This window comes from Sarcophilus harrisii, chromosome 3, assembly GCF_902635505.1.
Source record: "Sarcophilus harrisii chromosome 3, mSarHar1.11, whole genome shotgun sequence".
NCBI lineage: Eukaryota > Metazoa > Chordata > Mammalia > Dasyuromorphia > Dasyuridae > Sarcophilus > Sarcophilus harrisii.
Window position 1 is genome coordinate 176,960,409 of NC_045428.1, and position 21,694 is coordinate 176,982,102.

The 21,694-nt window shown below is 34.4% G+C and overlaps 2 protein-coding genes across 7 annotated transcripts in view; one reads left to right on the forward strand and one right to left on the reverse strand.

Moving 5' to 3' along the window:
• The window catches only part of IL1RL2 (interleukin 1 receptor like 2), a 33,985-nt gene extending 24,903 nt beyond the window's left edge, over positions 1 to 9,082 (forward strand). For all 5 annotated transcript variants that reach the window (XM_031958811.1, XM_031958810.1, XM_023501253.2 and 2 more), the window contains 2 exons: positions 6,220 to 6,381; positions 7,936 to 9,082. In XM_031958811.1, the coding sequence (XP_031814671.1) occupies positions 6,220 to 6,381; positions 7,936 to 8,318 (545 nt within the window). In that variant the 3' untranslated portion in view covers positions 8,319 to 9,082. The remainder of the gene's footprint in view (positions 1 to 6,219; positions 6,382 to 7,935) is intronic.
• Positions 9,083 to 18,055: 8,973 nt separating this feature from the next.
• LOC100913514 (interleukin-1 receptor type 1) overlaps positions 18,056 to 21,694 on the reverse strand; it is a 34,265-nt gene continuing 30,626 nt past the window's right edge. For both annotated transcript variants that reach the window (XM_023501255.2, XM_023501254.2), the window contains exon 12: positions 18,056 to 20,030. In XM_023501255.2, coding sequence (XP_023357023.1) covers positions 19,642 to 20,030 — 389 coding nt within the window. In that variant the 3' untranslated portion in view covers positions 18,056 to 19,641. The remainder of the gene's footprint in view (positions 20,031 to 21,694) is intronic.

Sequence of the window (21,694 nt, forward strand, 5' to 3'; positions counted from 1 at the left end):
GCTCTAGTTTTTCCTGACAAAGGGAACAAAATGAGCTGGTTTAGAGTTCATATCACAAGTGGTTGAAAAGAGTTTCTTGGCTTTTCCCTTTAGATGATCTTCTTTCTGCTCTGTTGTACCTTCTATGCATGCATTTTTTAATTTATTAGTCTTCCTCTTTAGCATGTAAGACAGACTGTTTTTTGCATTTCTTTATATATCAAGCTCTACAAACCTTATCTGACACATAATAGAATAGGAATAGAGACTGAACCTATAATGTCAGTGGTATAGAAGCTTCTAGGTGAGAATATGCCCTCTATCTATGTAGATCAGCACTTTCTCTTCAATTTAGTGTCTTAGGGAGTTACCTAGAGAGCAAGATGAGACTAAGTAACTTGTCCAAAGTATTACAGGCAGTATATGTCAAAGGTAGGCCTTGAACCCAAGTCATCTTGGCTTCTAGGCTGACTTTTTATTCACTAAGCAATGCTGTCACTCTAAAATAGATCAGTTACTCTCCTTACTACTCCCAAAGCTCTTGCTTCTCCCATCTCTTAGGCTCTTAGTTCCACCATTGAGAGTAACAAAGAAAAGTTGTAAAGCATTTATAAGCCCAGCTCAAGTTCTAACTCCTAAAACAGATATATTCTATGATTATATATACTTTATATCAATTGCTTAAGAAGGGAAAAATTCAAGCTATCAATTAGTGTGTCTATTTTTTAAAACTGAGCTATCATTTGTTTCATCATGATGGCCTATGTGGTAATTCAGTGAACACTGTTCCATAGAACTTAATCACTTCCTCCCACTTCATTGGATTCAACAATAGTGAATGCAAAGATGACTCATTTGTGTTTTGCAAACAGTCATATGTCAGAAACTTTGCAATGAAAGTCAGATTTTTACAGATGAGACAAAGGGTGTTGTGGCAATTTCTTCAAGCAAATATAATTGTAATAGTTTATAGACTGTAACATAAACACACTCCTCCCCCTTTAAACCACCCCCTTCCTGCTCCCCTTCCCTCACCATAGACACACTGTTACACAATTTTACACCATGTTCAGATTGGACTGCATTCAAAAGGCAACGGGAATTGGGTTTTGAGATGATTTCTTAATACTCTGATTAGTAAAGTTGCTTTGATAATTCAGGGACCAGCATAATATAGTACAGTCATAACATAGGGTCCATTAATCATCTAAAACATCTGTGGCTGGATTCCAGGGGTGCATAATCTCATATAGAAAAAAAATGCATCTTTATTTCCATTAACCTCTAAGTTTAATTATGTATTTCTTTTAATTATGACTTTAAAAAACAACACCATTATTCTAAAAAGAAGTCTGTAGACTTCAGCAAGACTGCCAAAGATGTCCATGGATATACACAAAAAAATTTAGAACCTCTATTGTAGTAAAACTTTTCTGGAGCCAACTAGACTAGTTTTTACAGAGAGCAATTGTTTTCAGCCCAAAGATATAATTAAGTCAATAAGCATTTATTAAGAACTAACTGTGCACTAACTAAGTACTGGTGTAAGCAGATCAGAGCTGTGTTAAGTGATTTACAAATGTTATCTCATTTAATCTTTAGCAGAATCCTGGGAAGTAAGTACTATTTTTATCTACATTATATAGACGAGGAAACAAGTTAAGTGACTTGTTCAAGATCGTATAGCTAGCTGTATGAGGTTAGATTTGAATATAAGTTTTACTGAGTCTAGGCCCCTTGTATCTACTTCACCACCTAGCTAGGCAAGTTCTAACAGGTACTATCAACTAGAAAGGCTTTGAGTATGAGCCTAATGAGGGAATCACTACTCTAAGTTTAGCCAGTAGGTTAATAGATCTGAAGCTGAGGTTCATGAAAATTTGTGGTCCTTGTACCTTAGCAGAGTACCTTATACATAATATTTTCTTGTTGAATTGAAACTAAGCAACAAACAATTAGGCAATTAAATGGATCAGTGCACAGAGTGCCAGGTCTAAAGTCAGGAAAACTCATCTACCTGAGTTCAAATATGGTCTCAGATGTTTGCTGCTTACTCAGATGTTATGTGACCCTGGGCAATCCTGTTGGCCTAAGATTATCATTTGTGTTAAAAAAAAAAAAAAAGCCAGAATCCTTGTCCTCAAGAGTTATGAGTTACATGTATTGAAACTTGATAACACAATATTACATGACAGGTGTGTTATGGAGTCAGTAATAATTGTCCCCCTAGAATTCACATGACACTTTGTTTTATATCAGGAAAGACCTCCTGGCATGGCATTTGAGTTGGAATTTAAAGTATAAGCAAGAATCAAATAAGTGGAAAACTAGTAGTGAGGTAATTTGGGGTCTAGAGAATGGTATGGCCAAAGGGATAGATGCTAAAAAGCACAGTGTATATTTTTGACAAGGCAGAGTAGAGTTTAGCTTATGTGGAACATAGAATACATATTCTAAATGAAGTCTTCTTAAGTTTTTTTGTGTTGTGGACCCCTTTACAAGGCAAGCGAAATCTCTGGACCTCTTCTAAGAATATTTTTATAAATATTTGAAAGAAATGACAAATGCTAGATATTAGTAAAAAATAAATAAATAAAGATTTTTTCCCCCAATCCAAGTTCACAAATTCCCTCTTAGTTTAGAATAATAGGAGATAAGACTGGGAAAGGGCTCTGGGGCCTTATTGTGGAAGGCTTTGCATGCTAGGCAGATGACTTTGAATGTTATCTGGTAAGCAGTAAGAGGTCACTGAAAATTCTAAAGGGGATGACCAGATCTATGTATAAGAAAAATTAGGCTGTTGGTGTTATGATGATGGTTGGATGAGATGAAGACTTTTGAGGAGACTATTGAATTAGATCATGAGAGACAAAGATAATGAGGAAATGTAAGAAGACAAGACAAGACAAGAAATGTCACAAAGACATTTTTATTTGCCTTTTATTTGCAGAAAAGACAAGAGATGTCGCAAAAATAGTGAAGTAATTTACTGGATACGAACAGCTTTTAAGTTTCAGACATAAAAGATGGGCAAGTTGGGTTGAATGGAGGAGGAGGAGTATTGAATGTAGGGCAGAGCCTGGAATTAGGAAAACTTGAATTCAGATCTGACTTTATTTATATACCAATTGTATGACTCTAGGCAAGTCATTTAACTTTTTTTGCATCAGTTTCCTCATCTGTAAAATGAAGGTGATAATAGCATCTATCTTCCAAAGTTGTTGGGATGATCAAATTAGATGATATTTGTAAAACCCTTAGCAGAGTGTCTGGTACATAGTGATTAATATATAAAGTTATTTACTATTAATATTTTTTTTTTACTGGATGAATTACATAGGTTGGGGAAAAAACATAATGAGCCCATTCTGAGCATGAGTTTGGTTTGTCATTCAAAGTTGGAGATATACTGCAGTTGAAAAGAAGGATCTGGAGTCTAAAAGAGAAGTCAGGGTTAGGGATGCAGATTTCAATCATACTCATTTTGGTAGTCATTTAAGCCATGAGAAGGAATGATATTTCCAAGAAAGAGAGCAAAGAGTAAATAAAGAGGGCCAAGAACAAACCCTTAGAGAACACCTATTTTAAAGGCTTAGGAATAAAGTAAAAAGAAGCAGAACACCAGCAAAAAGTGAGTATGTTATTTATTTATCCAAAAGAGGATAATAGAAAGGAGTAATCAACAATGGCAATTTAGAGATGTTAAGGAGGACAAAGACAAAAGGACCATTTAATTTAGCAATTAGGAAGTTAATAGCATCTTTTGAGAGAATTTAGTCAGAGATTTAAGCAAAATTCAGAATGTAAGGATTGTAGAAGGAAATATTTCTTGAAGAAATAGAGCCATCAAGTATAGAAAATTCAGTAAGTTACCGCTATGTAGTTATCTTTTTATGTTTATGTCAAACTTCCTGTACTAGGTACTGAACATCCAATACCATTGGAAGAACATTGATTGGATTGAGAGGTAGAGAAGCTAGGTTCAAATCTCAGCCCTGCCATTTATTTGTCTGTGTGACTTTGGGCAAGTCATCTTATTTATGGGCCTAAGATTCTTCATCTGTAAAATGAGGAGGTAGGACTCTTCCCAGGTTTTGTGCATGGGACCATTATAATTATCTTCAAGTATTTAAAGAGTTGACCCAAAGAAGAGAGACTAGATTTGCTTTGCTTGGTCTCAGAAAGCAAAATCAAGAGCATTAGATAGAAGTTGAAAAGAAGCAAAGTTCAGCTCCCTAACAATAACTGCCTTCATATGGAATCAAGGCAGCAAGGTAGTGCAGTGGATAGAGCACTGGTCTTGGAATCAGGAAAACTCCTCTTCCTGAGGTGAGATCAAATACTTAACAGCTTGTGATCCTGGACAAGACACTTAACCCTGTTTGCCTCAGTTTCTTTATCTGTCAAATGAGTTAGGAAGGAAGTGGCAAATCTCTCCAGTACTATTGCCAGGAAAACTCCAAACAGAGTCACAAAGATTTGGACATAACTGAAAAACAAATGACTGGAGTGGAATGGGCTACTTCAGGGTTCCTTCTCAAAAGAGATCTTAGAGGAGAAGTTAGATCATTGTTTGTTGGTTGATCCTGAGATTCTTCTTGAGATAAATATTGAGATCTTTTTCAATTCCAAAATACCAGGATTTTGGTGATTTTAGTGGGTAAGAAATGTAGAACAGCGAGCATGGATCAGAGAACTTAGTGTATGTCAGACAGAGATATTCCTTTTGAACCCCTTTCCCCATCACCATATCTGAGATACACACACACACACACACACACACACACACACACACACAAAAAAAATAAAGAGACAGAAGAGAGCAGTGGGAAGAGAATCAACATAGCAATCAGTAAGACCTTGATTCTAGTCCACTCTTGACACTTAAAGTTTATATGATTCTGAGAAAAACAGAACCTCTCAGTACTCCAGACAACTTACAGGGGTCCTCAAACTTTTTAAATAGGGGGCCAGTTCACTGTCCCTCAGACTGTTGAAGGGCTGGACTATAGTAAAAACAAAAACTTTGTTTTGTGGGCCTTTAAATAAAGAAACTTCCTAGCCCTGGGTGAGGGGGATAATCATCCTCAGCTGCTGCATCTGGCCCGCAGGCTGTAGTTTGAGGACCCCTGAAAGACAGTAAGTTAGAGACCAGGTACTGGTCTGCATTGGTAGAAGGAGCAACTTCACTGAGAGTATATATACCCATGAAATCACAGATCTGGTCCAAATTAAAAACAATAACAACAAAAACTTTAATTAGGCACCTGATAATTCAGCTCTGTCATCTTATTATGTTTCACTGTTCTTTCTGATTTTCTGAACCAAGTTTCTAGCTAAAAGACTTCTCATTGAGTCTGAAGCACTCAAGAAAACTATGACATAAATCTGAAATATTGCTTCATATATCCCATGTAGCACATATACCCATCTTTACTCATTCTGAAAAGTAGCAATAATACTTTTAGGAATAGGAATGTGTAAATGCTGAAAAACCAAATCTACTTTAAAGGCAAATAAAAATGATGTATCTCATAGATTAGTTTTACAAGAATAATAAGCTTCATAATCCCCAGAGATTGGCTCCTGGTTGGTTATTATTTTTAAAGATGCAACAACTAATGAAAATAGTCTACTAAGACATATAGGAATGTGATCTACCATTATACCTTTGTGGATCACAGCTTTAGAGCTAGAGGGACCTCAGAATTTATCTAGTCAAACTGTCATTTTGCAGATGCAGAAACTATGTCTAGGGAAGTTAAATATGTGTCACTGGGTGGACTGTTCCTATAGATGAAATCACAGATCCTCAAAGCATTAAATATCATGGATAATAAAAAGGGTACTATCTTGATTACAGGGCTAATACATTTCCTCTATTAGTGTGTCTAAAATGACTGACAAATTTCAATTGAATATCATACAGAGGATAATGAAAATTTTTCTTCTGATGAATCGCATCTTTCATGTAGAAGAAAACATTGATAATCCAAGTTCTAAAGCTTCCATAAATTATTGGGTAATATTGGGCAAGAGGCTTCAACAATCTGGCTCTTTAAAAAATTATATGGGCTTCAATAATCTCTTAAGTTCCTCCAACTTTAAAGTTCTATCTCCTTCCTCTGTTCCAACTTCCCTTGTTGGCAGATTGAACTAAAAAATCATAATGATGCAACATTTTCACTATTTCCTTTACTAATAGAAAAGTTTCTATTAGTGTGTCCATTTCCTTTTCAGATGGCAAGCTCTATGATGCATATGTTTTATATCCAAAACCTAAAAGTGAAAGCCAGAGCCAAGACATGAACATTTTGGTGCTGAGAATCCTGCCTGAAGTCTTAGAGAGACAGTGTGGGTACAGACTATTTATATTTGGAAGAGATGATTTACCAGGACAAGGTATGTCTGAAATGACTTAATCAAAGAAACCCTTTTACTTATTTTTTTCTAGAGAATATTTTCCCTCCTTTGAATTTGAAAAATTTATTTTAATTTTGCTTCCATTTTCCTTGGAAACTGAGACTGCATCTAGTTATCATGACGAAGCTGGATTTGATTCCAAACTCGTGTTACAGTCATTCTAAAAACATGCAATTTCTGTTTCAAGACTCCTTCATGGAAATAATGTGGATCTAGTTTTAGGTGGGGACCAAAGATTGGAAAGTAGCACACCTATTCTAGGAAAACTTATGGGAAAAAAGTATATTTACCAGCATACATAGATGGTAAATACATCCCAGAGTTGATGTGATATACTATATATTTATAAAGTTGAAATCTTGTACTTGTTTATTTGTCCCATAACCATGAGCAGTCTGGGCCTCAGTTTGCCCATTTGTAAAATGATGGGATTGGGAAAGATGGCCTCTGAGATATTTTCAAGCTCTTGGTCTATGATCCTATGACTAGGTTCAGGTTATAGTTTAGATATTCAAAGTTAATTCTTTTTCTGAACTAGTGTTGCAAAGAGGTTAACACATATAACTCATCCTTTAATCTCCTTATGCTTCCCCTTTCCCACTCTTTCCCAGGGAGACTAGTCTATGCAAATGACTGAAAACACTTTTTCTTTCATAGATATGACAGATATTCTCCATTATTTTTGATTTGTGAATATTAGTCATTTGCAGGTTTGTGTTAAAATATGTTTAGATCTTCCTTAGTATTCCATTCATACTATGGAATTTAATTATGAATGTTGAGGTTAATAGATGCTTTCAACTTTAAACCGTGAAATCATTCCCCCCAGAGAAGTAGGAATTATCTCGTCTCATTAGCAAACTTGTATAATCATCTTGCATTTCCCAACCATGTGGATGTTCCCATTTTACAATTGTCACAGTAAGAATTATTTGTAGAGAAAGCAACTTCTGAGTTGAGGGACATTGGGAGCATATTTTTAGTTGTTGTTGTTTTTTAATTTTCAAATATGTATCTATCCCTGCCCTTGCCTCATAATGTCCTTCAGAAGAATGACTTCTTAATTGTCTTTATATCTTCAGTGTCACATGTAGTTGATATAAAATATAAATATTTATCAAATTAAATTCAAAGGTCAAATAATGAATGCAGTACATTGTTCTGATCCATAAGGCAAAAGAAAACAGAGATAATAGGATGAAAAAAATTTCACTTCAAAGCAAAATTATATCTGCTTGCTTTTATTTGGATTTCCTCTTATAAGAGGTCTTTAAGAAGAGATTGGATACAAAGGTGTTTTAGAGGGGATTCATATTTAGATACAGTTTGGATGAGTTGACTTGTGATGTCCTTTACAGCACTGAGATAGATTTCATGTTTTATTACAAATGGATTAATAAGTGCCAGTCAATTGAACTTCTTTTTTATACTTCATTTCAATCCACTCAGTAGAACTGAGACCAAAAAAAGACAAAAAGTATATTTTAGTTAACAGATTCCAAATGTCCACTTAACCTCTTCTGTTATTTTCAGCTGTGGCCAATGTTATTGATGAAAATATTAAGCTAAGTAGAAGATTGATAATCATTTTGGTCACAGAATCTTCAAGTTATAGTTTATTAAAGAACATGTCAGAAGAACAAATCACTATCTACAATGCTCTCATCCAAGATGGAATGAAAGTCATTCTTATTGAACTGGAGAAAATCCAAGATTATACAGACATGCCAGAATCAATTAAATACCTTAAGCAGAAACATGGGGTGCTGCGGTGGAGAGGGAACTACACAGAGGGATTACAGTCAGCAAAGACAAAGTTCTGGAAAAATGTAAGATACCATATGCCACCTAAACGGTACCCATCTTCGCTAGAACAGCTGATGAAGTCAGCACCCTGCAACTACTCCATGAGCTAGAAAGAGATAAATACTGGGCTCTAGACTGAATGATCTACAACCTGCTTCTATGGCTTTATTGTTCAATGGTAACTATGTGCCATCAAAGTTTGGTATTGAAAAAAGTTTTTCATTTGAGCCTACCTGCTCAACAGATAACTCCCTTTTGGGTTTGTCAGGGTGGGGACCAAATCACTCACCATAATCATTTCTATGAATCGTTATGATATCTTAAGATAGTTCTATTTAGAAGCTGGGTAACTTGTTCAAGATCATACTTATGGTAGATGTCCAAGGTAGAATTTGAGAACATATGTTTAGCATGATTTCATATGTTGAATTGATATATTGCTCATCTCAATATGTGAATTAGAAGTGGAAGGAAACGAGAGAATTCAGAGCTCAAAAATTTGTTTTTAAATTTAGTATTTAAAAAAATGATAATTCCAGTTAAAAGGCAAATGAGTTACTTTGGGAAAGATAACACAGTTACCCATTGCACAAATTAGCAAAATTTACTTATCTGAATATACGGCTCCAACTAACTTTCTGATGGAATAGAAAAGACAAGTAAGTTTTAGTAAGAAGTTGAAAGAAAGAAAAATCTGGGTTGTGGGATATATGTCAAAGAAGTTCTCTTTGACAGCTTGGCTCCCTGAACTGCCAGTATGATACTATCTGGGTAACTGAGTCTCTAGCTAAGAAAAGTATAGCTGGAGTGGAGATTGCTGCTTAGAACACATTTTGCCTGCTTTGTATATTTCAATGAGGCTAAAAGTCATTTATTGTGCTTCTCTGCCATGCCTTTATTTGAGTCTGATCCTTTTGCTTAAGGCTTCAGCTTACCAGATTTTATTTGAATAAGCAGTGAAAATGAATATCAAGAGGATCTTGGACTGTTAGAGCAGAATCTTAAAGATAATCTGGGCTGATGTTCCTCATACTATTCCTTGGAATCCTGTAGTTCCTGGACAGATATTTGAAATGTTCTACAAATAAAATAGTGACAATGACAGACAGTATTAAGAAACAACTGTGAAGTATTAAATACTTCGTTGGGTTAGTTTTCTCTGATTTTTATTGAGGGTAGAGGGTATATAGGACAATATGTATGACAGGACATCAGGAAGACCTGGGTTCAGATACTGTCTCAGGGACATACTCAAAATGTGACTGGCTAGGTCACTTAACTTCCCAATTTCCAGGAAATTTTCAAAGACTAAGTTGCCATTATGAATCAGTAGGGTGAAGGGGGAGCAAAGGTTGGAAGGGAAATCGGATCTAAACTAGCACTTCTCTACCTTGACGAAATCAAAGATTTTTACTCTTTTCCCCAACCTCTTCCCCCTACTCTTCCAAAACAGATAAGCACACACTTATCTGTGTACACACACACGTTTTCATCTGCATGAATGAATGGTGAATGGACCAAGTTAAATGAAGACTAGCCAAAATGTTAGATTTGCATTTGTTAAGAATTTTTTAAGAAACCACCTAAAAATAACATAAGTTAATGAGGATGTCTCAGAAGAATGAATATAAAATAAATTGTCCATTTATATTTTTAATTTTTAAAATGTTTATAATAATTTCCTTCACTGATAATAAGCTAACATTAAGAGGGCTGATAATAAACCAATATCCCTGAATCTAGTTCAAATAAACAAATCTTAAATAGAGAAGAAAATCAAGCAATGGGAAAAGCTATTTTTGATTTAGGTTTACCTCTGTTGCTCCTGATGTCTAACAAGTTTAGCTGTTAAAGTGGCAAGATTTTCCTGATTCTGGAAGTTTTGAAGATACAAATAAAATGACAATGATTTTTAAAACAAAACTCTTGGCTTTTTCATGCAAAAAATGTGATGAATTGAAACTATCCCTGTTTCTTTTAAAAAATAAAAATGTTGGCTTATGTAAAAAAAGGGGAGGTTGGAGAAAATTGTTTTGATATGATATCTGAAGCTCCTGTTTATAAAAGTTATTCAGCACAAATAGTCCTGTCCTATCTAAGTACAGAATTTGTCAAGTCTGAATTTGTTAGTTTGCAAATAAAAATGCTTTATTGATGCCTATCTTTGTTTTTTATCACAGTCTTTTTGAGATTACACTTCCTTTCACGAAATCACGAATCTTCCTTTGTAGAAAAAGTAAATGGTAAGGCAAAAATAACTTATACAGTGACCTCAGTTAACAATATATGCAGCATTCTATCCATGAGAGTCCTCTGCCTCGCTTCTTAGATAAGAGAAACATGTTTTATTTGTTCTCTGGGTCCAACTAATTATTAAAGTTACTCTTGGAGATTAGCTTCCTTTTAATGTTTTTTTCACTTACACTGTTGTAGTTTTTCCTTCTTTCCTTCCTTCCTTCTTTCCCTCCTTCCTTCCTTTCTTCTTTCCTTCCTTTTCTTTTCTTCTTTCTTTCTTTCTTCCTTTCTTTCACATTTGGGGTTTCACAGCTAGGAAGTGTTAAATGTCTGAGATCAGATTTGAACTCAGGCCTTCTTGACTTTGGTGTTGTAGTTATTTTCTAAATCGTTTTTCTGGATTTGTTTATTTTACTCTGTATCATTTCATATAAATCTTCCAGTCTTTTTTTTTTGTTCTTGTAATTATATTTCATTATAGATATTATTCTATAATTTGCTTAATATATTCCCTGTCAAATTAATGCCTATCCCTCTCATCTTCCAATAAGTGTCATTGGCATTTGATTGGAGAAGGGCAAAATTACAATTCATTTTCTTTCCCCACTTCTATCCCTTGTTCTGGATTAAGTGTTTATTACCCATAGCAACACTTCCTTATGGACCTAAAATAAGGCCTATATCCTTCTGCTTGTTCGCATGTATCTCTCTGAGGCTACCTGGATGGAGTTATTCAACATAATTACATAAAGCTACTTACCCTGACATTGAAGCATGATAAGAGCATAGGAAGTGGAAAGGATCATTAAAATTAAGTCTCTCAAAGTATACTCCTTTGTCTCCATTCACTTTTCTCCAAAAATCTATCATAACTAACTTTTCTAAAATTCTATTTACTTATTTAACTTTTTTATTATTTATTTTGTGGTTTGATTTATCTAGTTCTGAGAGGGCAACATGAGATCTCCGACAAGTATAGTTTTCCTGTCTATTTCTTTTTTCAGCTCTTTTAACTTCTTCTCTATGAATTGGGATGCTAAACTACTTAGTGTAAATATGTATCTTGGTATATACACACACATACACATATATGTATATATGTATCTTGGTATATATATATGTATATAGATACATATATGCATATAATATCCCATTATATCTTCATACATAATATCTTCATTATCTATGGTACTCTTTAGCAAGATATAGTTCCCTTCTCTTTTAGTTAGATCTATTTTTGTTTTTGTTTGATCTGAGATCAGGATCACTACCCCTGCTTTTTTTACTTCACCTGAAACATAACAGATTCTGTTTTAGCCTTTTACCTTAAGTCTGTATGTATCACTCTGCTTTAAATGTTTTCCTTATAAACAGCATATTGTAGGATTCTGTCTTTTAATCCAGTTTGCTATCTGCTTCCCTTTTATGGGAGAGTTCATCCCATTCACATTCACAGTTAAAATGACTAATTCTGTATTTCCCGCCATCTTATTTTCCCCAAGTTATGATTATCTCTTTCCTATACCCTTTTCCCTCCTCCCCAGTATTTTGCTTCTGACCACCACTTCCCTCAAACAGCCCTCCCTCTTTGCAGCCCTTCCCCCTTTCTTATCATTCCCCCATTATTTCTATTTTCCCTTCTATTAGCTTCCCCTTTTTCTTTCCCTTTCTCCTCCCACTGTTCTATGGGGTGAGACAAGTTTCTCTGTGAAGCCAAATATATCTGATATTCTCTTTCCCCTCAATTATAAAATTTCTTCTTTGCCTCTTCATGAGATGTAATTTACCTCATTTTACCTCCATTTTCTTCTCCTGGAAATTTTTTACACTCCAAATATTTGTGGGTTCTGTCACTCCCAAATCAGTTCAGAGGCTTGATTTGGTGTTGGTTCTGAGGGACATCAGAAAGACTCCCAGATAAGACATGTCTCGTCTCCGCCATCTTGGCTCTGCTCCCCTAGGATATCTTAATGAAGTTTTGGATTATTTAGCAATTTATGACAACTGTAAGATACTACATTATATTCTTTAAATTGGGGGGGGGGAATTCTATTTTGGCATTTTGGCAGAACTGTAAGAATTTGGGCACATATTCTTTGTGCTATAACAGATTAGTTTACAAATTTTGGACATTGTCCTGGGAATATTTAATAAGAGTAACAAAAATGATCATACCTTTTCATCTGCTGATTTTATGAGGCTCTCTGGTAAAAGATATCATTTGAAGGAAAAGATATTTCATTGCATAGAAATAGTCTAACTTTAATTATAAAAACAATAAACACAAATACATTTATTACTGAAAACAATTAACACAATTGTATTTACTACTGAAAACAATCTACTCACATCTAAATATTGGAAAGGGGCTGAATGAAATATAGTAGATTAATGCAATGGAATTTATAACACTTTCCAAATATAAATTTTATAACCAAGCAAACCTGGAAAAACTTTAGGAAGTCATATGAAGCAAAATCAGCAGAATCAAAAGAGATACTTATTGATTACATCTATATAATGGAAACAAAACAGTATCAAAATTTGGGAAAAAAAAAGTACATAGTATTGAGACAGATGTTTCTTTGATTTTATCATATTAAAATGAAAGAGAACTTATTAAATGCCTATTATGTTCCAAGCACTAGGGATACAAGCAGCAGCTGAGTGACATAGTGGATAGAGTGACAATATCAGGTAGTTGTAATTCACTCATTTCCATTCTTTCTGACTTTTTGTGACTCCATTTGGGATTTTCTTTGCAGAGGTACAGGAATGATTTGCCATTTCCTTCTTCAGTTCAATTTATAGATGAAACTGAGGCAAACAGGGTTAAGTGATCTGCCTGGGATCACATAGCTTGTTAAATGTCGAGGACTGGATTTGAACTCAACTCTTCCTGACTCCAAGCCTTCCACTTTAACCACTAAGTCATCTAGCTGCTTTCTAGTGTGTCTTTGGGAAAGTCAAAAACCATCTTTCAACATCAGTTCATTCATTGGTAAAAACGTAAAAAATAATAGTGCATACCACACAGAGTTATTGTGAGGATTAAATGAGATGATAATTGTAAAGACATTTACAAACATTACAGCATTTTTAAAATGGTAGTTATTACTATTATAACTCTTGAAAATAGGAAAAAAAGAATTACAAATTTGGAGAGAGGAGGTAGAAGTATTATTGGGTGAAATTAACAGTCTAAAAAAAAGGCTAGAAGGCAAAATTAAGTCAATGAATTCAGTAAGAGTTGTATTATTAAGAAAAATTGTGAGGAATCTTATTTTTAGAAAATATTTAAGAATATAAAGAATTATAAACTTCTGAAGATTCTTATGATTCCTTATAATCCTTATGATTCTATAAAACAATTCATTCAATTTTTTATTAAATAAATTCATCAACATTCTCAGCAACTAAGTTCTAGGCCTTCAAAAATCAGCTGAATTCTCTAATGCTACACAGGTTTAACAGGTTTAATAACTGGCTTAATAATTATTCATTTTAGAATTAGATATGCAGATAGGGTGAACAAGTTTGTCTTGTTTAATGGGACTTTCCTTTGCTAGTAAAAACATTCCCTATGTAATAAAGTAATCAGGTTTTGGTAAAAGAGAAATTAATTCATTTAAAGTGATGTTCTAGACTGGAGAATTTTATCTCATGAATCTTAGAGACAGAAGAAACCTTGAGGATATCTCATTCTGAGGCATGGGGGGAAGGAAGACCATTATAGATGAATTCCACCAAATGGACAAAAAAATTAATCTTAATGTTACCTAAATTCTTTACAAAAAATTGGGGGAGAGGGATTAATTCTAGAATTTTATTCTTCTTCCAGTGATATTTTATTAAATAATTTGGGACAAAATCCCCTTTTTTCCCCAGTCATGAAAACAATGGTTAAGGATTCACTCATTCCATTGTAAGTTTTACTTGTTTGAGCCCTACAGTGCCCATATATCTCATTTTTAAGGGATAATCCTTTATTCAAGATTTTTAATTATGTTCTCCAAATATCATTGTTGTGGTTGGGATGTAAGTATTATTTTTCCTGATGATTTCTTGAAATAATGATGTCCAGACTCCTTTTTTTTTATTATAGCTTTCAGGCAGTCCAATAATTCTTAAATTGTCTTTCCTTGATCTATTTGACATGTCATTTTCTTCCCTGGTGAATTATTTCACATTTTCTTCTACTTTTAAAATATATTCTTTTATTTTGTTTGATTTTTTCTTGATGTCCCATGAAGTCATTAGCTTTTCCTTGCCCAATTCTAATTTTAAGAAATTATTTTCTTGAATGAAATTTTTATACCTTCTTTTACATTTGGCCAATCCTGTCATTTGAGAATTTATTTTCTGCAGTATGGTTGTGCTTCTTTTACTAAGCTGTTTTATTCCTTTGCCTAAATTTTCCTGTCACTCTTGTTTGATTTTGGAAATTTTTTCAAAATTCTTCCAAAAATGTTGTCAGGCTTCTATCTAATTTGCTTTTGTTTCCTTTGAAGTTTTGTTTGTAGTTGTTTTGACTTGATTGTTTTCTTCTCAGTTTGTATCTTGATTTTCCCTGTTATCATAGTAGCTTTTTATGGTCTGGTTCTTTATTTTTGTTTGTTCATTTTTCCACCCTGTTTCTTGATTCTAATTTTGAACTTTATGTTGAGGTTGGACTCTGTTCCCCTCATGGAGATGGGGGTGGGGTGGGGAGGAAGAGCACCGTCTAAAGCTTTAGGCTTTTTTTGTGCTATTTTCAGAGGTAGTGCTAGGGAGTTGGAAATTTTGTGTATCTCCAAGATGTCATCTGGTAAGAAGTGTGATTATTTCTTTCTTAGCCTGCATTCTGATTCTTACCTAGGAAGGACCATTGATTCCTTAGGATTACATTCAGTATTGTTCTTCAAAGTCCCTTTTGATTAAAAGCATTCTTCTCCACATTGAACTATGACCCAGAAGTAGATACAGGAAATAGAGTTGACAAATAGCATCTGGTCCTGCATCTTTGTGCTAGCATGGAATCCCCTATAATCTCTTTCTGATCAGTTGTCTGGTCCCCTTACCATCTCAGACTTGAGAGTTCCCAAAGCTCTCTGGTCTTTCATTCTTGTTGGTTTCATGTGAGTCTCCACACCCATGTCACAAATCTTTCTTTCTGATCTCCTAAATCTATTTGAACTGAAAGAATCTCTCACTCTGACTTTAATTGGCTCTCCCACTCCAGAATTCAATTTGAGGCCTTTTTAAAAAGTTGTTTGGGAGAATGTTGGGAGAGCTAATCTGTGCTTTCTCTACTCTGTCATCTTGATTTTGCCCCTAGAAGTCCTCTTGTTCTTTAATTCTTTTTTTATGGCAATCAAGGTTACATGACTTGCCCAAGGTCACATAGCTTATAAATGTTAAGTGTGTGAGTTCAGATTTGAACTCAACTTCTCTTAACTTTCGGGCTATTTTCTTAATAATTGGGAATTAATATTATATTATATTTTTATTACATTATTTACATTACATTACATACGCCAATGTAAATATAATATTATATTAGAAGTAATATAATATTATAATATTATCTGCTATGCTAGAATATAGTGATTAAATGATCCCAAATGGTTGTGCTTAGGCTCTTTTATCTTGTTATATTGCTTTTCAATCCTCCACTGTCTACATATTAGCTCTCCTTTTTCACAGCAATCAATAGGCCTATCTACAACGTCTCCTCTTCTTTCTTTTTCCTATTTGCTACTTCTCATCTTTTTCAGGCTTTGAATGCAAGTGATCAAAATTTTTGTTTATTCATTTTTGTTTTGATAATAGTAACAGGGCTACATGAGATATTTTATAGTAGAAAGGGTATTTTAATTGAAGACAAATCTTTCAGGTCAAAACTCAAAACTTGAACTTACTAGCTGTGTGAACTAGACTAAGATCCTTTTAAAATGAGGAAACTTTGACTGCTTTCTTCATTTTAAAAGATGTCCTGTAAAGGCTCCTTCCAGACCTAAATCTATGATCCTGTACTTTGACTCCTTAGAGGCTGCTCAGATTTTTGGTTTTGTTAGGTTAATGAGTGAATTTAAGTTCATATGATCATAAATTTATAACTAGAAAGAACTTTAGAACTTCTAGTCCAAGCCATTTTACAGATGAGAAAACTGAGACCCTGAGTCAGTCAGTCAATAAACATTTAAGTGCCTACTATGTGCCAGGCATCGTCCTAAGTGCTAGGAATAAGAGAAAAAAAATGAGCATCCACTCTCAAGAGCAGAGTCTAATTGGGGATTCAAGAGTGATGCACAAGTAAGCTATGTGCAGTAGAAATATGAAACATTAGGATGGAACAAAACGGATTTCTTATAGGAGGTAGGATTTTAGCTAGGATATGAAGGAAGTCAGGAAATCCAGGAGGAAGAAATGGGGAAAGCCTTCGAGGCATGAGAGATAGCCAGCAAAAATTCTCAGAAGTTTATAACCCTGGTAAAATCACTTAACTTCTGTCTGCCTCAGTTTCCTCATCTATAAAGTAGAGATAATTGCACCTATCTCCCAAGGTAGATGAAGATCATATGGATCAATGAGGTAAAAATTATAAAATGTTTAGCATAGTGCTTGGCACATAAGGCTTTATGAATGTAAGACTAATTGGTCTATTTGTTAATTGTTTCTTGTTTAGAAACAGCAAAGGAGGCTAGTGTTTATTAAATCATAGAATAAGTGGAGTGGATGGGGAGAGGTAGGGTGGCTATAAGATGTAAGAGGACTGAAAAGATAAGAAGGGACCACAGGTTATGAAAGGCTTTCTTTGACTGACTCCAAAATTTTTATTTGATCTTAAAGGTGATCTTGGATTTTGGAGCCCTTGGAGTATATTGAGTAGGAGTGACATAGTTAGATATTTTCCCTAGAAAGATCATTGACTATATTTAACATCTACTGGTCATCCTGCCATTTAGGGGAGGGGGATCAGGAAAGATTTTTAATGAAAAAAAAAAAAAAAAAAAAAAAAAAGAAAGATCATTGACATCTGAGGAGAGGATGGACTTGAGAGAAGAGACATTTGTGATAAGTGAACCAACCAGAAGGCTATTGTAATAATCCAGACACAGAGTAATAAAGGGCTGCACCAGGGAGTTCACCATATCTGAAGAGAGAAGGGGACATATGCAAGAGATGTTAGAGAGGAAAAATCAACAAGCTTCATTTGATAATAGTCACAAAGGGAATAAAAAGCTAGGTATTTTGTCTCCAAATCTATCCCTCTTTCCAAGGGACCAGTCCCAGATGGATAGTATGTCATTGTTTTAAAGTTTACCTTTTGACTTTCTTTTATAAGATACAAAGAGACTAGAAATGTCCCCATTCCCCCTCAAAAAAGAAAATAACAAAACAACCTTCAGCAAATAGAGCAATCTAACTTTAAAACTCAATTTATTCATAACTCATTGATTTGGACACATTTCTTCTGACTTCCATTTTCATCATTTGTATAGAATCTTAGTTTAGCCAAACTTTTGGAGTTCTATTTTATAGCCTGGGAGTGTGAACTTAAGGTAGAAACATAAGTGAGGAAAGAAACGCACTTTTAGACAATATTAACCATCAGATTTCTTAATAAAGATACAAGTTTATAACAACTTTATTGGAAAACAAATACATTAGATTGGAACCAATCTAAAAGTTTGTTGCAAATCAAGAACTTTGTGTTTTAATACATAAAAATATTTAGCATCTGTTGAAGTTATACAAACAAGTGAACAAAACATGCTTTTATAATAAAACATACAAACAATATTGTTTATCAAAAAATGGCTCAATGCTTTTCTTTCTGAAGAATGATAGGACAGTTCTGATATCTCTCAATGATGTTGCCTTGCTGCATTTGCCACAATTTTTTTTTTTGACTAAAACTGTCAGCATTGTAACTAAAAGTACAATTTTAAAAATTTCATTAATTTGATATGTAATGGGGGGTGGGGGTGGAATATAGCTTTCTGAGGCAACCAGAAAAAAAACTAATGTGTTTTTTAAAAAGCAAAAAGGCAGAAGTTCACCCAGAATGAAAAATTAAAATTTTCCTCTCTGAGAAACCAATGTAATTAAATCTTCTTGTGCTAGTTCTTCTCCAGTTGCACTTCTTAGAAATCTTAAGTGTTCATTCTTTCTTAATCATTTTCTTCACCTTCTCTTTCTTTCACAGATTACACTATTATTTTTAAGTTACAACAATTCTAAGTTTTAGAATTTATTCTCATATTCCCAAGATTCTTAACAAACCTACTTAGCAGAACATTATAAATAAAACTTATTGTAAGGCACTTAATAGGAAGTTTTCTCTTTTTTCTTTTTTTATATGTGGCACTATCACAAGTATTGTACCACTGTATTGTAATAAACGTTTGTTAACTGAAATTATCTGAGTCCCTTCTAAAATCTCTATGAATATAATCTTATAAGAAGAAATATAGGTTTCTCTAAGATATGCTTGTATTTTTATTTCTTTTGAGACCAGCATCTTAAAAACTATTATGTGCTTCAGTGAAATCTTGATCCCAATATAAATGACATTCATTTCTCAGTCTCCCCCCCCCCCATTTTCAGATTTGCAATCCCAGAGAATTGTTTTCACCAATGTAATTAAAGGCTTCAAAATAAAATTCTTATTGTTTCTTTAGAAACTGACAGGTGGCAGCAGATGTAGATTTATACAGCAAGTGCAAAAAGGATACAAAGATATCTATGAAATTTCATTTCTCAAAGTTTAAAAAAAGTTTTGGGAGGAATTTTCTAGCTACATTGCTCTCTGAAGGAAAGCTTCAAGATCAAGTCTGCCAGCTACTTTTTCTAGACAGGTACTAATTTCTAATCCATTCTGTTATTTCATATCATCTTTCTTAAGTCTTATATTCTCACATATAGAGACAGAGAGATAGAGAGAGAGAGACACACACACACACACACAAAGAGAAATAGAAAGAGAGAGAGACATACAGACAGACAGACAGACAGAGACAGAGAGAGTTACAGAGACAGACAGACAGAGACAGACAGAGAGAGACAGAGACAGAGACAGAGAGAGACAGAGAGAGAGAACTCTCAAGACTGGAAAAGTCACCATGACAAATTGTCCAACCTAGAAATCTTTTAAAGCAAACAGACGGCTTCAGGCTTTCAGAACAATTCCCTGAGTGCTTAAAGTGCCATGTACTATTTCTTCTTAGAGTTCAGAGCAGAATCTAGAACCAGGGGTTCCTTTGTGGAAGAAGACCAATGCCGCTGTGCTGGCATGTGGTAACGGAGACATCTCCAGAATTTTGTCTTTGCAGATGGGGATTCTTCCATGAAGTCCCCTTTCCATCGGATGACACCATGCTTCTGTCTGAGGTATTTAATGGATTCTGGCATATCTCCATAGCTCTTAATTTTTTCTAGTTCAACCAGGATGATTTTAATTCCATCTTGGACAAGAGCATTATACATAGCTATTTGCTGTTCTGATGTGTTTCCCAGCCAATTGTAACTTGATTGCTCCCCTGCTAAGACAATAATCAGTCTTCTACTTTTCATAATGTTCTCGTTGATAGCCATGATAGCATCTGAAAAATACAAAGTAAAATATAATATGCAAGTCATATTCAAGTCAGCATTCTTCTAATCTCTTTTCCTGCTTTTCTCTTTGCAATTCATTGCTCTTACTAATCTGACCATGCTATTATCTTAATCAAAAACCTTTAGTGCCTAGAAAACAATAAATCAATAAATATGTATTAAATGCCTACCATATACTAGGCCATATACTAAGCATTGAGGATACAAAAAGACAAAAGAGAGTGTCTATTCTCCTGAAACTTAATGTAACACCCAACAAACTCAAAGTCCCTCCATTGTCTGTCCCCAAAGAATGCAAGTTCCTTGAGAACAAGGCCTCTTTCATTTCTATCTTTGTATATTTGTATACTCAATGCCTAATAGAATCTTCCCCTCTCAGAATGAATTTTTGGGTTTTGTGACTAGGTGAAAGAGGTCATTATTTATCTCAATTTTTACCTAGCCTTAATCACTGGATGGGTATTGCCTTAGTCAAACTGAGACCTGTTATAAAGACCTTAGCTTTTTAAGACCAAGATCTTTCCTTGCATCAAGAGCCATCTCCAGTCATCCTCCTCTATATTTTGCCACTGGATCCAGATGGTGCTGGAGAATAGAGTGAGGCTGGTACCTTTACATGGTCCTCCCTCAATTAAATACAACTCATTTGCATGTCATGCCATGATTTTATAATCCTCTTTAAAAATGAAGGTCAAACAGCAGCAGCCCAACTGAATAGTTAGTGCATAGTCACTTAAAAATATTGTTGCTTATTGACTGACTGATTGATATGGATCCATTGTACCTTTCCTATCTTATTAAACATTACTTCCATTTACAATATCAGCCAAAATAGACTATTACATAGATATTTTTTATCTTATGTAGTCATTTTTTGACTTTTCATAATCGTATCTTTCCTCCAAGCTGAGAATATACTCTATTATCTCTCTCTCACTGGTAAAAATCCCCTCATCTTGAAAGGCTCAGGGAAGCCTTCCTCCCCATCCTACAAACTTAAAACAATAATCTTCTCTTCCTCAAAACTTCCTATAGCACTACGTTTTGATACCCTAAGAACTCATAGTTGAAAATTAGTTGGATATTAGCCTTCATTCCCGAAGAGTACCAAATGATATCACTATGTTCAGTTCAAGTTAGTGTGTCCTACTATGGCTAATGAGATCAATATGATGTTGGAATGCTCTTCCACAGGTCAGATACAAATACTGTGTATGAGCATAGATGAAAAAAAATCCTCCTATGAAGCCATTTTGTCTGACCCATACCAGACCAGAAACCATCTTGTCTTTGTTCAAAGGCATTTTTGAATGGTTTTGTTTATCTATTTCTTGTAAAATTTTCTCTTTGATCTGGAGGTTTTAAAATTTAGCATTAATGTTGCTATGTGTTTTTTGTGTAGGATCTCTTTGCCTCTGATAGCTTCACTGAATTCTCCTTGGCCAATTCTAATTTTTTTTCCTGGGGCAATTGGGGTTAAGTAACTTGCCCAGGGTTACACAGCTAGGAAGTGTTAAGTGTCTGAGACCAGATTTGAACTCAGGTCCTCCTGACTTCAGGGTTGGTGCTCTATCCACTGTCCCACCTAGCTGCCCTGACCAATTAAAATTTTTAAAGTATTATTTTCTTTTTTTAAGATTCTTCTAGTTGG